The sequence below is a fragment of the Euwallacea fornicatus genome, chromosome 28 (assembly GCF_040115645.1).
Source record: "Euwallacea fornicatus isolate EFF26 chromosome 28, ASM4011564v1, whole genome shotgun sequence".
Classification (NCBI taxonomy): Eukaryota; Metazoa; Arthropoda; class Insecta; order Coleoptera; family Curculionidae; genus Euwallacea; species Euwallacea fornicatus.
This window is the reverse complement of record NC_089568.1, coordinates 257,276-274,839: the sequence shown is the minus strand read 5'-3', so window position 1 is coordinate 274,839 and position 17,564 is coordinate 257,276. Positions and strand designations below refer to the sequence as shown.

Below are 17,564 nucleotides of genomic sequence, written 5' to 3'. Positions count from 1 at the left end.
TTGCTGCTTGGCGGCTTTTTCGGCTGCTTTTGCCGCCGATAACACTTCCCTAAATTTAGGACAAGTACCGCTGCCGGTGCTATGGCCATTTTCATTACAGAGGACGCAAAAACAATCCTCTGGTTTTTTTGTGCAATTCTTGCCCCGATGATCTGATTTGACGCACCGGAAACAGCACTTTCTACGATCCGTGCCCTTGCAATGCGCAGTCACGTGATCGTAGGCCCAGCATTTCGTGCACCTACTAATCCTAAGGTGCTTCTCTACCTTGCACCTGACCAGCCCCACCCGAAGGGGGCCCTCGAGAACCTTAGCCGCGGCCTCCTCGTCCAAGCGAACAGACACCGCCTGGGCACTTCTCTCGTAGGGGCGCAATTCCCCAACCGTGACGTCCGACTCCTTAAGGGAGGGCACTTTGTTCTTGAGTGCTTCTAGGACGTCTTGCTTTGCTGCTGCAACGTCCAGCCCCCTGATGTACAGGGTTGCTTTCTGCTGTTTTTCTTTGAGCAGCCGCAGGTTTTCTTTTCCGAGGGAGTTCTCTACCTCCCTCCCGACAGTCTGAAGGGCTTCCTCGTTCTTTTCGAGGGTAATAATGACATTACCCTTCTTAGTGCTTTTAATTGACTTTATTTTGTCCTTGCTGTCGTTTGTGCCCAGGGTGGTGCTAAGCTTTTTGATAGTGTCCAGTACACTATCATTTTGTCTGTTTACGACAATCGCATATGTCGTAAACCCTTTCTTTTTTTGGGGGGGGAGGACGGGAGCTTGCTTCCCTTCCACTTTCTTGGCGGAGGCCGTGAAGATACGAACCCCTTTGCCGTCCCGGAAAATGAACTGTACCATTTTCTGGAACTTTTCGAGAGTGACCTCCTTCACGTGATAGAGCGCCATTCTTTCCTGGCCATCTTCGGTCTTCAAGGCTACGAGTTTGTCGTAGATCTCTCTTTCCCCACGGGTGAGTAGGATTTTGACCACCTTGTAGTCCGCAGTCTCTCTCCCGTTCATTTTCCGGGAGCTGATTTTGACCACCTGTTCCAAAGCGTCCAAATCATCCATTTGTGTCAGCTCCGGGTGACGCTTCTTAAATTGAGATTGGATGCTATTGTAATGGAACTCGCGAAACAAAACTCGGAAACACTTTAGCATATTTTATTCCACTCGTTATGACACACACAACACTGAATCATTACAAAACTAAAGATCTTAGGCTTTAACTGGCATTTAAATGAAGAGAGTCAAGAGTTAAGGATACAGGATTTTACAAGATTCCGGGAGCGGCGAGCTATATCAGTCGTATCGTTATTATTAAAAAAATAGAATAGAGTAGAGAGTGTTACAAGTTTCGGGGTATCTTAAGTACTAAAAATGGGGGTCAGTACCCATAGGCGTGCTCCGGTTTTAGGCAATAGGCAACATAACCCACAGATGGTAACTTTCCAAATTCTTAACCCGTAAAGTCAAGACAATGGTAAGAAAGGATAATTTACAAGGGTGTTGCAGCTGTAGTCTGATTTTGGCAAAAATGAGGATACTTTTGTCTTGACGAGGAAGAGGAGTGAAAGTTTTTATGAAGGGTAACCCTTATTGGAAGATAATGGGTTCCCGACATATGGCCATCCTGGACGTACCACTAAGGCAGTGGAAGTCCATAGGCGTAGCCTAAGGGTACATTACACTAGCACCCATCTCCTTATCGTCGTCCTCCACCAGGACAACCTTCGTTTCTCCCCTGAGGGAGTCCTCTAAGGGGTGTCCAACGATCGTCCTGGTGTTTGTGAAGACACCGGAGACCCAGGCCCTATTCGCAATTTTTTTACATGCCTGGAACGTGATGTCCTTCGGCAGGGAAGCAAGGTCGGTTACCATCCCCGTTTGCGTAGAAACGCTTTCTGTGTCAGCCTGAGAAGCGGCCGCTCGGACGAGGATTTTCTTGTTGGTGTAAAGCTTGTCGGCACAAGCTTTCATGGCTTTATCTGATTCCTTAATTTCCCGCTTAGTATTGTTATAAGGGCCATTAATTTCCTGGCTTCCAGGAAATTCCTTTTTATGAGGAGTTTAAGCTCCTCAATTGGGTCCTTCTCGGAGGCCCTCGGGGGGGTGCTACAAGCTACCCTACTAAGCGGTAGCTCGTCCTCCGAGCTTAGTGTCTCGGGCGAGGTATAGCATTTGGGCGACCTCCTCTTGGGGTGCCTCACTGGCCTACGGGACCTCCTGCTCACCGTGCTCTCCGAAGATGATAAATCCTCCACAATGGGGTCCATTGTGGAGGATGCAAATTGTTTGAACTTGCCCCCAAGAGAGAGTTCTTTTTTCCCGCTTAAATTAAGCGATTAAACACTGTACCAAGAAGGACCGGTGGTCCCCAAATGTTTTTTGGGTACCGGGCTAAATTGGCCCAAGTATCCGCAGACAATGGTCAAGTCGCCCAGATGACTAAGAAAGGGACTGTTCCCTTTGTTTTTAATCTCAATACGGTCGTTCTTGGTACCTACTTTTGCGATAAATTACGCACTTACCCAGACTAAAATGGCCAAAATTAATCCAGGAAGTATGCACAATTCACTCACAATCACAAATTTTTCACTGGTCACACTTAGTTCTTGCCCTAGGCAGCTTCAGCGTCCGCAGAAAATTCTTTCTTTTATACCGAAAAAGCAAGTTCATGCAGATATCAACTTTTCGATTTTTATTGTCTTCGGTTAGCACATGAGGAACCTATTTTCCTGCTTTTTGAATTTTTCCCATTCCATGCAATCGAACTGAAACTGCTTGTTGAGTTACTCCTAACTGCTCTGCAAACTGTTTTTCAGTTTGACATGGATTTTCATCCAGTAAAATTTGCAATTCTTCGTCTTGAAACTTTTTTTCGACACCCGCACGTGGATCTTCCTCAAGACAAAAATTTTCCTCGTGAAACTTCTTAAACCATCTCCTAACAGTTGAAGCACCAACAGAATCATCTCCCCAAGCCGAATTAACCATTTCTGTTGTTTCAGCATCATTTTTTTTTCAGTTTAAAACAGAACAACATTGATATTCTCAAATATTGCTTGGAAACGTCCATGTCTCTATTTACGTTTTGTGCACTGAACTACAGCTCTTGAGCAACTGAAACTTTTATCATGTAAAAAGTCATAAATAAGCAACACCTGCTTACAATTGCAGGCGAATTGAACGTGTCTAAGTATGTTTTTTTATTGCGTATAACTTCATTGCTCAGTTTCTTTTTGAACACCTATTATGTAATTTCTCACTTAAACTGTAAACATGTTTCCAGTAGTGTCACGAAGTTTTGCTTTTCTGTCAGACTTGCAAATTGTAATGATACAGTCTCCTGTCTATGGTAGATGTAAAACCTCACAATCAGTGTGTGTTCATCTTCGTCGTCCGATTCACCCTTATCAAACGTGGTTATATCGATGTCCTCTAGATAGAAAAACCTTTTCCAATTTTTGTTGCCGATAGTCATAGTAGCGCCCTGATGTACTTTGACGATTACGTCTGCCAGTTCGACAGCCCCTTTTTGATATTTCACGACATTAAAGATCGACATTTTCTTTATTAGCTTAGCCTTCTGTCGTTCACGTTGGAAGTGACGAAAATCCATGTCCATTTTATCTAAAAGAAAAACTATCTTCACTGGTTTAATGCATACTAACCTATTCCGAGTCCCATCGGCCGTCCGTCACTCTATCGTCTCTTCTGGTCCCAATAACAAGGCCAAAGACGCGCACGTTGCATGTATAAATAGTTGCCTACGTTGCGTGCAGGATCGTACATACAGTGCGCGACAATAAAATAGCACACAGTGAAATTTATGTCAAAAGTCATTTGTAATGCATTTTATTTAATAATTTTTTGTTAACTTATGTAATACATAACAAAGGAGAATGATTGCTTTACAATTTTTATGGAAAAGAGGTGTTAATAACTAATACAATCAAAATCGTGAAAAGTTAACGCGACAAAATAATAGCACATTCTTCAAAAATAACTAATATTACAATTATTTAATTAACAAATCTTAATACATTTTTAAGCTAGTACTTTGTACTACCACCTTTATTTTTTATCATCTCTATAAGACGATCTGGTATTGATTTGAATAATTTTTTAATATATTTTCTAGGAATCTTATTCCATTCATAAATAATACAATTTTTTAAATCTTCTGCATTATTAAATTGTCTGCCATTTTTGTACACAGCTCTTGCAAGTTTACCCCAACAATTTTCGATTATATTCAAATCGGGTGATCTTGCTGGCCATTCCAAAATAGTAATATTATTCGTTTCAAAATACTCTTTAACGCACTTTGCGGTGTGTACAGCTGCGCTGTCTTGTTGGAAAATAAAATTTTCTCCTGATATTTGTTTAGCATACTTTTTTAGTTGTTTATCAATTAATTTTATGTACTCACGACTATTTAACCGTCCTTTAATAAAGTTCAATTCAGTCTTTCCTCTATACCCGATACCAGCCCAAATCATAAGGCTGCCTCCACCCATTTGCCGATGACTTAAATAAACTTCCTCCTTTCTCAAATCATGATAGTAATGATTCCACCCATCTGGTCCATCAAGATTAAATTTTTTTTCATCACTAAATACAACATATTTTAATTTTTTTATAGATTCCAGATGTTTTGTCGCAAACTGCAAACGAGCCTCTTTGTGTCTTGGAGATAGGGGTGGCTTCTTTTTAAGTTTTTGATGTTGTATGATTGAGGAATGTTGAAGTACACGTTGTACGTTTCTGATATTAGTATTTATGCCCACTGAATCAGCTATTTCTCTGGCCGTAGCAAAAGAGTTTGATGCTGCTCTCAAAATAGCACGTTTCTCACGGTCTGTTAAAGCTGGTGGTCTGCCCTTACCTTTTTTTTTGCCATAATTACTGGGATTTTTAATTAAATTATATATTACTTTGCGGCTTCTACCCACAATTTTGGCAATTCTTAATATGGAATATTTTTCTTTCCATAGGCATAGAATCTTAGCGATTTCACTCTCATTTAACTTTGTACCTCGCCCCATGACTTCGAAAATTGAATGGTATTTGTGTTTATTTATATTGCGTATGAGTTTCATCCTTCATAAAAAAAGATTAAGCATAAATACTTCAAATTACTATTCGCTGAATCACCGCAGAGATAAATCAAACCAAAATGTGCTATTATTTTGTCGCGTTAACTTTTCACGATTTTGATTGTATTAGTTATTAACACCTCTTTTCCATAAAAATTGTAAAGCAATCATTCTCCTTTGTTATGTATTACATAAGTTAACAAAAAATTATTAAATAAAATGCATTACAAATGACTTTTGACATAAATTTCACTGTGTGCTATTTTATTGTCGCGCACTGTATAATTATACGGTGCCTTCATAAATGTTTGTACGCTTCGTGATCAACAATGTAGACAACCTAACATACAACGGTTGGTAACATTGTTCAGTTGCTAGTGTCGGGCCTATAAAGCCGGTCACTCACGTTCCTGTATACCTGACATGTATACCTTTTCAGGTAAACATGACAAGTAAACCTGAACTTGACATTGTCCATATACGTAGAGGCGTACCTGAAAGCAATTCTCAGTTGGGCTTTCAATCATGTCCGTACAACGCGACTACGACGATGCTGTAGCGTTAGTAGGTCTTCTTCTCCTCATAGGGAAAAAGAAAAGAAAATCGCGACAAAAGTGGTGTAAAAAATGGTTATTACAAAGACATGAATACAGTCATGTTAAGTTGCTAAGAGAATTAAACGCAGAGCCTAAAGATTATCGCAACTATTTAAGAATGGATGAAACAACTTACCTAAAGCTATTATCAATGGTCACACCTTTAATTCAGAAGCAGGACACTGTTATGAGAAAAGCTATATCGCCACATGAACGTCTGACAGCAACATTACGATTTCTTGCAACAGGCAGGACATACGAATGCCTCAAATTCTCTACTAGAATATCACCGCAAGCTCTCGGCAAAATCATTCCAGAGACATGTGTTGCCATTTATAAAACTCTACGGAAGGACTATTTGAAGGTATGTATAATAAGACGAACTTTGTTCAGGTAAGTTATTTATTAAGAAATACTACAATCCTAGGTACTCGTAAAGAAAAACATATTTTCAGAATATTTAATTAAAATGTCTGATTTATGTAAGTTACTGTATGTTAACAATCAGTATAAGTGGCAAAATAAGATCTCGCATTATTTGTAGAATTTTCTGAAGGAGACATGTTAGGTTCTACTGGCTGCTGTTGTGTATATTGAGATGACTGTGAGTAAGAGTGTGGTTGTATATTGGATTGTTGCAGTAGTAAGGAATTAGGAGATGATGCTGTTGAGGTGGGGCTTGGAGTTGGAGAAGGAACAAAAATAGGGCTGAAAGTGGTGGATGAATGATTATAACAATCACGCTCGTATTGTTGAATATTCCCAGTCGACGGTGAACAGCCGCGAGATGAGTGATTGTTAAGAGTTCCCATTTCTGCTTCAAATAGCGTGTCGTTTATGATCTTCTCTGCGAATAGTCGCTGACGGTTGTCTAATGTTCTCAGTTTTATTGCTATTGTTCGTCCTAAGAGATCATACCGATCTTCCAGTGACTGAATGGCTGCAGGACGCTTGAAATGGTCTCTCACCGAAAGCAACACGTCAGTGGTTAACGCCTCTTGCGCACTTTTTTTTTTAATAGATTTGTTTGCTTGTGTATATTTTTGAGAATGTTCATCCATTCTAGATGTAGAACCATTTGTAGCATTTTCTTCAGAATCGCCTACATTATATTCTGCACCAATGTCCTGAAACAAAAATTTAAATTAAGATTAGGTTCTGTTATATTTTACCATACAAATTCAACCCTATTCATATACACTATATTCATATATACTATCCGTTTTACTTTACTTTGATTCACCCTGTACATTTTTTTTCAGTTTCCTGACTCGTCCGACGAATGGAAAGAAATAGCGCGTCTCTTTGAAAATCAATGGAATTTTCCGCATTGCTTTGGGGCCATTGATGGCAAACATATTGACATAGTTCCACCTGCTGGCTGTGGATCGTATTATTTCAATTATAAAAATCGCCACAGCATAGTCCTCTTAGCAATAGTGGATGCCAGGTACCGATTCATATTAGCTGATGTTGGAACAAATGGACGAATTTCTGATGGGGGTGTATTACAGAATACTAAGTTTTTCGAAAGAATGCAATGTAAAACATTAAAAATTCCACGACCAGAAGATGTTGCCAATAGCTCTAGATGTCTCCCATATGTCTTTGTTTCTGATGATGCATTTCCATTAGGACCCAATATGCTAAAGCCATTTCGACAAACGGATTTGGATACAAGAGATAAAAAAATTTTTAATTATCGTTTGTCTCGTGCGAGACATATTGTGGAGAACGCTTTCGGTATAATGGCTTCACGATTTCGAATATATCATACTAGAATTAATTTAGACGTACAAAACATCGAGAAAGTAGTAATGACCACATGCGTCCTGCATAATTTTTTAATGACACATGCATCAAATTTTTATGCACCAGAAAATTGTTTCTATAAAGAAAATACTGATAACGGGACTGTCATTTCTACAGGCTGTAACACTGCAAGTTCTAACATGGAACATTTACATCGGCGAAGTCAAGGAAATATCACCTACGACGGGAAACGAGTAAGGGAAGAATTTCAAAATTATTTTGTAAACGAGGGCAAAGTGCCTTGGCAAGATAATTATATTTGTAATTAACTTTATATGACCGTTATTATTCTATAAATTGAATGTGACTAATATTAACACAGAAATAAATATAATATAAAAAAAAGTATATATACTCGGATCACAATAACTTTGCAGGTGAGAATAATTTTTTTACATTTACTTTATATTGGAATTATTTCATTTGACCTGCAAAGTTATTTTGATCCGAGTATATGTACATATACAGGGTTATTCACGCTATACGGCTCGGAATATTGTGGCCAAAATACGAGGTTTTCTAAAAATTTTCCTTTTGGGTTATATGGGGATCTATTATGGCTACTTTTTAAAATTATTTTCATATTATACAGGGTGTCCCAAAAGTGCTAAAAGTATCAAAGTTGTGTTTTTTTAAATGGAACCCCTTGTATATTGTTGCATTTTTGGATTCTCCGATCAAAATAAATGTATGTTTTAATAAGGTTTACAATACCTAGCACTTACGGTTTTTGAAATAATTTAAATTTTGTAAAAATTTGGTCTAATTTTCATGTTTTAACCACTTAAGCAATATTTAAGTTATGTAAGCGTAATTTACAGTGTAGTGTAATAATGGATCATACTTTATATCCCAATCATGAAAAACTTGCCAGCTTATACAGGGTGTGCAAAAATTAAAACTATTCAAAGGAGGACTTTAAGTGGCTATAACTGGATTAATTTAAATGCAATGCCATATTTTTTAACTTACCAGGATATGTAGTTTTTAAATACCCATCGAATGGTACTAGGATGTTCATAGCTAAGTCTTCGCGTTTTTGCAGAATGCACTAAATAATGGCTCCTTGCGTCATTTGGCGTCTTTTAGTTCAAAGTTCTAAATCACATATCAAGTATAACATAAAACGGAAACAAAATATTTATTACAGAAGTTCGAAATGTCGACCGTCCATTTCCAAACACTTACAAATTCTTTTTTCAAAACCACCGCTAATTCTGGACAACATTTGCGGAGTAACAGTTTCAAACGCGTCTCTTATACGTGTTTTCATATCCTGTGGAGTTGTTGGAGGCGTATTGTAGACAATTCCTTTTATGTATTAATCGGTAAAAACTAAAATGATCTTGACATTAGAGAGGATTTTTAGAGTAATAGAGAGTTTATGGGATTCGGGGTAGCTTAAATACCCAATCAGGGGATCGGTACCCATTAACAGGGTCAATCCACAGTTGGTAACTTTTTAAATCCTTAAACCGTATCTTGAGACAAAGGCAAAAATTGAGAATTTACGGGGAATTGCAGCTGTAAAGATTTTGACCAAATATGGATGAATTTAGACCTGTGTCTTGATAAGGATAAAAGAGTGAAAGTTCCTTTATGCAGGGCAACTCTTACAGGAAGAAAATGGGTTCCCAACATATGGTCATCACGGACATGATCGGACGGATTGCATAGGCATAGGCGTAGCCTGAGGGTACATTACACACTCTAGAAAAAAAGTACCTTTGCAGACTAAACTAAAAAATAAACTAAATTAACTATCTGATATTTTGAAATATCATAGGCAACTAGATACATTGGAACTTTGAACTAAAAGACGCCAAATGGCCCAAGGAGCCATTATTTAGTGCATTCTGCAAAAACGCGAAGACTTAGCTATGAACATCCTAGTACCATTCGATGGGTATTTAAAAACTACATATCCTGGTAAGTTAAAAAATATGGCATTGCATTTAAATTAATCCAGTTATAGCCACTTAAAGTCCTCATTTGAATAGTTTTAATTTTTGCACACCCTGTATAAGCTGGCAAGTTTTTCATGATTGGGATATAAAGTATGATCCATTATTACACTACACTGTAAATTACGCTTACATAACTTAAATATTGCTTAAGTGGTTAAAACATGAAAATTAGACCAAATTTTTACAAAATTTAAATTATTTCAAAAACCGTAAGTGCTAGGTATTGTAAACCTTATTAAAACATACATTTATTTTGATCGGAGAATCCAAAAATGCAACAATATACAAGGGGTTCCATTTAAAAAAACACAACTTTGATACTTTTAGCACTTTTGGGACACCCTGTATAATATGAAAATAATTTTAAAAAGTAGCCATAATAGATCCCCATATAACCCAAAAGGAAAATTTTTAGAAAACCTCGTATTTTGGCCACAATATTCCGAGCCGTATAGCGTGAATAACCCTGTATATAAATAAAAAGTTTATACTCATAAATTGACAGTTTATTTACTTACCTCAGAAGTGTTATTATTCTCTGCTTCGACTTCGCCGTCGACGTCATCTAGGTTTGAGCATGACTGCCGTGGAGTGTTTTCATCACCAAGAAAATCGAACAAGTGATAGTACCACAACGCGGGTTTGTACACATCGTCTGCAGACGCTCCGGACTTTAACGATTCTTTATATTTCTTTTTCTCTTTCCTTACGTTACTACGCAAACTATTAATTTTTTTTAATACATCCTCTTTTGTAGCATTTGGTTCGATCTCTCGAAGTTTTTCCTTGAGCTTTTCATATGCGACTGCTCTCTTATTTCTGTTATGATAATCTTTGCTTTTTACGAGCCAAAGGCAAGGTTCGGCTTTGTATAGCTCTATGAATTCTTCTACTACTACAGTACGTTTGCGAGAAGCCATTATTTCGACAACCAACGTGGACAGTGGACACGGAATAACTGAGACCTACACACGTACAACGCCACACACGCTCAGGCTTGCCTGAAGGTAGCACTTTACCACAGGTAAAATATATAAAATTTCGATTGTTTGCAGGTCGCCTGTTCAGGCCAAAATACCTGTCAGTTTTGTCACATACACGCTCGGGTTTACCTGTACAGTTGACCTGAACAGGTATACATGTCAGGTATACAGGAACGTGAGTGGCCGGCTTAAGAGTTTGTACATCCCGAAGAGATGTAGGGGTAACGCAACGCGTAGTCGGTGCTAACGGGGTGTGATTCCGTTACTAGGCGAGCGCGTGGGGAAAGAGTCAGTATCTAAACCCGACGAAGAAACTGACCTTGGGTACTGAGTACCCGTTTGTACTGCTTAACTGTTTTGTTTTCACTTCTACTATTGCTACTCTAATTTTTCCCCGTCTGTACTCTCGACCCTCGTGGAGATGATGATCGTGCCGTTTGTTTTTTGAAGCTACTTATCCATTTTAATCTCCCACCCCCGGCATTCGTCAACCGCCACTCGTGTAAGTGTCACTTGTCAGTGCGGGTTCTCGGAGTGGACGGCTCTCGAACGAACAGTGCACGACAATGGAAATGAATTCACTAAAGAAAATCAGCTGACAATCCTTGTTTATAAACTCGGGCCTTGAGGATTATGTTATTGTTATGATTGGATATTCTGCATGAACTTTCCATTTATTTTAATCGTTATTGGCCAACAAAAACAAATCTGCTTTTCAAAATTTAATGCATTTTATACAAACAGATAACGCAGAGAAGACACTAATTTTAAGCACTGACAAGTAAGTTAAAACTTAAGAAATTGGAAGGATTATAGTTTACATTCATCATCAGCGGTTCGACTCGATTCTCCGTTATATTGCCTAATTTCCACGTTTTGGTTTCTACTTTTCCATTTACATGGTTTACTGCATCTTTGCTATTTGCCAACAGTAATATCATTTACGACGTCATCAAAAGTGTTCTTCACATCGACATATTTAAATGTTATGGTCGGCTTCAAAGTTCTTAACATGCGCCTATATATTTTCTGTCGGATTAAGCTCACAATGGTTAGGTGAGAGTCTCCACACTGTTTTATTTTCAGCCTTGGCCACTTCGTCCATCATGTATTTGTTGTATTTTCCTTTTTGTTCGTTAACTATTAACAGAAGTTCCGCCTTAAATAAATGCTCCTCAAAATTTATGTATTTAGATCGAAGCCATTGTTGTACTTCAGATTTTCTTGATGCCATTGTAGGAACTCCTTTTAACTTTCTAAAATCATATGGGGAGTTATTTAATACCGTAACTCTATTTTCCTGGAATTGAGGTAATATTCTTTTGAACAATTTTTCAAAAGAGCTTCCGTTCATTTCTTCATGATAGTCTTCGGCCTTTTTCGATTCCAATGCTCATAAGTCATTTGGAACGAATTCAGAAAATTTGGAGATTTTCAGTTGCTTACGACCTATAATTTTGGGTATTTACAAATTTTGGATTTTGACATATTGGTCTACAGGGTGTTAAAAAAATATTGTAAAATGTTTAAAGACATAAAACTATGGACCAAATTAAGCAAAAAGTTTTAGTAAACATGGGTCCGGAAAATTCTTTTTTGAAAGACTTATTTCTAGTTTCCCATTACTTATTTATTATCTATAAACAGCAAAAAAAAATACAGTTACATAAGGTGTTCAAAGTGCCCTCCTTCTATTTCTAAGCAGGCCTGACATCTTTGTCTGAAGAATATTCGAACCCTTTCTAAAACCCTCTCGTTGGCTCGGATTTGTTGGTATTTTTGATTAATCTGTAGCTGCAGATCCTCGAGACTATTTATAGGAAGACCATAGATCGATGTTTTCAAATATCCTCAAAAAAAGAAATCTAGAGGGTTGAAATCAGGCGATCTTGCAGGCCGCAATGCAGGTCCGCCCCTTCCTTCCCATATACGTGGAAAAGTTTCGTCTAAAGGAATGTCGTCAAAAAGGTCGTCCATTGTGTTTTGCAGCAAGTTTAAGTAAACAGCGCCTGTTAATCGGTTTGGTGAACCAACAGGACTTAGAAACCTGTCGCCTACAAAAGCCATCCAAATAGTTTACGAAAAATGCGTCTGATGTCGAGATTCCGTTAGATCATGGGAATTTATGGAACATGTATATTGTGAAAATTATCAACTCTATTTCATGTGAATCCGGCCTCATCAGTAAAAATAATGTTGGCAAGAAAACGGGTATTGTCAGTATCACAACGTAGAAACCAGCGACAAAAAAACAAACGTGCTTGACGATCGAGTGGATTTAAGGCCTGTATTCGTTGTACATAGTAAGGATAGAGCAGTTCCTCGTGGAGTTTTTTTCAAACAAGAGGAACACTAACTCCCACCGCAGCTGATATTATTCGTACACTCGTCTCTGGATTATGCTCTATCCGTGCTAAAATTTCTTCTGCTTTAGAAGTAGATACCAGTCTTGATGTTACGGATAAATAGGATTGTTTGTTCAATGAACCGGTATCACGCAATCTTTGATGAATTGTTCCAAATACACGACGTGAAGGGATCTGGCGATTTGGATGAATTTCAGCATAGAGACGTCGAGTTTTGATGGCAGTGCCATTAGCACGACCATACATGAAATGCATGTCGGTTAATACTTTTTTTTGCGAGGAGGTGGAAATTTTTTAAAGACACCTGCCCTGGATCATCGGACTGGTAGTGTGGGATTCACCCCACCTTAAGTCAACTGCATACTCACTAAAACGACCTTCCCTCTTCTACCCCAGGACTGCCTTTCGGCATTACGTAAGGGCATCCTTCTTCCCGCCCCGTGTCCGACAACTAGGGATTTTCGCCCCTCTACCTCTCGCTCATTTTCTCAGTACTTTTCTTCTTTCATTCTCCTTCATTCTTTTGACGTGCATTATGCCTTCAATCATACTGTTGAGGTATTTTTTTTGGTCTCCGTAGAGAACAAGAAATATACACTTCTACAGAGTAGTGAGAATTTTATTGAGTAGGTCCTTATGGTACGAGTGGCAAAAATGAACTAACTTACAAAAACAAAGAAACGGGCCAATGCAATTGACCTGCCAGCTAAGGTTCTTAGAATTAGACAATACACATGTGCAAGCAATAAGAAAGAACTTTCACCAAGAACTACCCCAGTCTGACATCTATAATAAAGGATTGCCAGGTGAGTTCCCATATGGCCCTTTCTAGAAAGAACCAAGTAAATCGCTAAATTCTTGCAACATGAACAAAAGGCAAGCTGAAACAAAACATTCAAAGTACAAGCAGTGTCGCATCATAATTTCAAAACATACCTTCGAACGCTTTCCATTTGAATTCACCTTCGAGCAGTTCACTTCCGATCATGTTCCGGTCCAGTTTAAGCGCACTCTCCCTGAGCCGAACACGATCGGCCTCCCATGCCGGACACTCTCAGATCGTGTGCTCCGGGGTATCCACCACACCTTTCTGTGCTCCACCCTCACAGAACCAGCAATGGTCACTGTACTCAAACCCTATGCGACGCAGGTATTTTCCAAACACACTGTGCTCGGTAAATACCTGCGTCAGGGCAAATACAAGCTGAGCCCATTTGTACTCGGACCACCGCCTTACGCTTGGGATGAACACCTTCGTCCACCCATCTAACTTTATCCACTCTTTCTCCCATTCCGCCATTACCCAGGCTCGCGCCTCACCACGACAATCCTTTCCTCTCTTCCAGACCATTCTTCTCTCTTTCACTCTCAATCGCATCGGCGGTATTTTAGCTAGTACCAACACCAAAGTAAAGGACGGCGTATAGTCTTTATACAGGGTGGGCCACGAGTAACGCCTCGGAATTTCATGACAAAGCCAAGAGATTTTTTAACTGTTTCTTTTTTGAGGTGTATACAGACTAACTAGAGCTACATTTTAAAATTATTTTAAAAGTATACAGAGTGTCTCAAACATATGTAATTGATCAAAGTTGCATTTTTTTAAATGGGAACCCCTGTATATTATATTATTTTTTAACTCAACCATTAAAATGAAATTAAGTTGTATTAAGGCTTATGGTGTCTAACTCTAACAGTTTTTGAAATAATTCAGTTTTTGTCAAGATGCAAGATAATTTTCAACATCCAATCTCTCATCCCATATTTAAGTTTTTAAAACAAAAGTTTAATAGGAAGCCATCAAGGGACCAAATTTTGTGCTATAAGTTTCAAAAAGTCGGCGAATTGACAGGGTGTTCTTAAAATTTGAAAAGAAAGTTGAAATTTCTAACACAACAGAGGCTTGGTTTTGCCTGGAAAACTTACTGTATCATCAGCAGGGAGGGCCGCGGCCATAATTTTTTTTCTCTCCAATCTTTCCGTTTGCCTGCTATTTTCTGTGAGTTTTTCCGCTTCCCTGTTTGTGCCGTAATCAGAGAGTACGGGGCATAGACCAGGTCAGGATACTATGATTTAAATGGGGAAAAAATCTATAACAGATTTTACCTCTGGACGGCAGATGGCGAAAGTGGAACCATGAAGGAAACTGTAATTTGATTGGAGAAGAAATCTGTAATAGATTTCGCCCCTGAGTCGGCAAAATCCGGTTTAAGGGTCAATGGAAACTGTGCTTTGTAGAAGGGGGCAAAGGTACAGCATAGAAAAAACTTTGCCCTCAAGTACTGGCGGTGGGTTAGGGGGGTGAGGTAGATAGGCATGAAAAACAAAACGGCATGGACTGGAAATGTTTTTTTTTCTTTTTTTTCCGAGCTATTGGTTGGGTGCGGGAATTAAAACACTTGAGCAATCTATTTTAATTTTGTGAAAGTTAAGCTTAAAAGCCAGCTCTCGACGACCCCTGTGAGTCCAGGGAGGGGTCGGAGTATCCTCGCTGTTTTCCTCCTTGACTGGTTTGGCTAACAAGCTTGTAACTTAATTTGCCTTCGTTGTCCGCGATTTCCGCAGGGATTAAGCGTTTTGACGTTCCATGTGTTCCTTAATTTTTACCATTTCGACTATGGCGTCTGCACAGCGGTTCCAAGTTACTCTACTCGATAACATTGCATCCATCAAATTCCCCGGAGTTAAGACGTTCACGCATGCTTCCAGCACTGTCCTTTGTGTTGTGAAATTGGGGCACCGGAAAATGCAGTGTTCTGCGGTGTCATCGACGCCGTACATCTTGCACTCCGGCTCCGTCTTTCCAATTCAGTGCGTGAAATACCTGAAGCTTCCGTGGCCGCTAAGCGCCTGAGTTAGATTCAAGCGTCTGTGTTTGCAAGCTAACCAAACATCCAGGTCGGGGATAAATTTCTTGGTCCACTGGCCCTTCTCGCTTAGGCTCGTCCACCGCGTCTGCCATTTTCTAATGGTATTTTTTCTGGCTTCCCTCCTATCTGCTCCCGTGACCGGGGGGAGATTGCTCAGGCGAGTTCTCTCCTCCAGCAGGGGGTCGATGGTAGGGGTTCCCGTGAGAACCTGTACCGCTTCGTACGATACGGTGCGATACGCACATATGACTTTTAGCAGAGCTTTACGCTGCACGCGGAGCATCATGTGTGCGTATTTTTTTATCTTCATCATTTTCCTGGACCAGACCGAGGCCGTGTAAAGCAGTGCCGACTGCACCACTCCGTATAGCAAGTGTCTCTTTTGAGAAGGTGCTCCGTTTAACGTCGGCATAATCCTGTGGAATTGTCCAATTTTCAACATTGTTTTGGCACAGACGTCCTCAACGTATTGGCCAAAGTACGAGTTTTGTTCGAATTTAACCCTCAAATATCTGACGGATTTTTGGGGTTTTATCTGGACGCTGTCGGCTAGAAAGTCCTTCTTGTTTTTTTTCCGCTCAGGATCATCGCTTCAGTTTTTTCCGGAGCTATGTGAAGCGAATGGTTGGTCAGCCATTGCACGCAACGGTATATGGCCGCATCCTTCTCTACCATGAGCTCCGCCCTGTCAGTGCCGCGAAAGACTAGAGCAATGTCGTCCGCATAACCAACCGGAGTCACCGCCGCAGATCACCCCGCCTCCATGATGGGGTCGTATATTACGTTCCACAGTAACGGCCCAAAAACTGAACCTTGCGGTATGCCCATCGCCATTTTGAACTCGATTTCTTTGTCTGTTTTGACTATTCTGTTGGTGAAATAGTACTTTATCAAATTTATTAGTTAGGCGGAGACGTTTCTCCGCACTAATTCATCAATTTTGCATTGCCATGATACGCTGTTAAACGCTTTTTTCACGTCTAAGGTGGTCTAAGGTGCGCTCCACCGTTCTCCACGTCGTCCGTTACCGACTTCGCGGGCCGCTTCGAGAATGTGCACCATGGCGGATCTTCCTCTTCTGAAGCCAAATTGTACGTAGGACAGCGGATGTTTTGCCGTCAGCTCCTTCTCAAGTCGGCTCTTGATGAGGTGTTCGTACAACTGGGCCGCAGTATTTATCAGACAAACAGGCTTGTACGAACTGAGCTCGTTGCTATCTTCATTCGGTTTAAAAATCAAGATTAGCTTGGTTATTTTCCAGTCATTTGGAAATTCCTGGTTTTCCAGGAGCTGGTTTAAGGCCCTATGCCACACTTCTGGATGGACTTAGTGACTGATTTTGATCGCTTCCGCCCCCAGACCGTCGTCTCCCGGGGCTGCTGCGATCTTTAGCTTGCCAACGGCCGCTCCTATTTCCTCACTCGAGAAAGGAGTAAAGACGACTGACATTTCTTTTTCTGGAATACAGCCGTTACCTCTGGAAAACAGATGCCTGGCGACTTCCAGCTTTTTTCCGGCCGTTAACTCGAAGGGATTTTCGGGTTTGAGTTGCCTCATGATGATTTTATAACCGTCACCCCAGATATCTTCTTCGAGTTTTTTGCAAAACTCTATCCAGTTGGCTTTTTTTCGATTTTTAATCTCATTTTGGAGTGCCTTTCTCGCGTCTTTGTACTCTGACCATTTAACTTCCGAATCGGCGTCCGTGTCGTTAGGGATTCCGCGAACGCGAAGCGCCCGACATCTGGCCGTAATGCAGTTTGTCCGTAACCTTTCGATCTCTGCTGACCACCAGTACGGTTGTTGCCCCCGGGGGGCGCCGCCGCCATTTGCGTGGCGTGCCGCCCGAAAGGCTCTTTTCATGAGTCTCGTAACGTCCTTGT

At 40.0% G+C, this 17,564-nt stretch overlaps 2 protein-coding genes across 2 annotated transcripts in view; one reads left to right on the top strand and one right to left on the bottom strand.

Annotated features, from left to right (window-relative positions):
* Positions 1-17,564, top strand: part of LOC136347328 (uncharacterized) — a 194,006-nt gene that overhangs the window by 74,885 nt on the left and 101,557 nt on the right. The window lies entirely within an intron of this gene.
* On the bottom strand, positions 6,080-10,536 carry LOC136347375 (uncharacterized). Its single transcript, XM_066297293.1, has 2 exons — positions 9,981-10,536; positions 6,080-6,810 (listed from the first exon to the last, which is right to left on the bottom strand). The coding sequence occupies exons 1-2, from the start codon at positions 10,380-10,382 to the stop codon at positions 6,181-6,183; spliced, it is 1,032 nt and encodes a 343-aa protein (XP_066153390.1). The 5' UTR covers positions 10,383-10,536; the 3' UTR covers positions 6,080-6,180.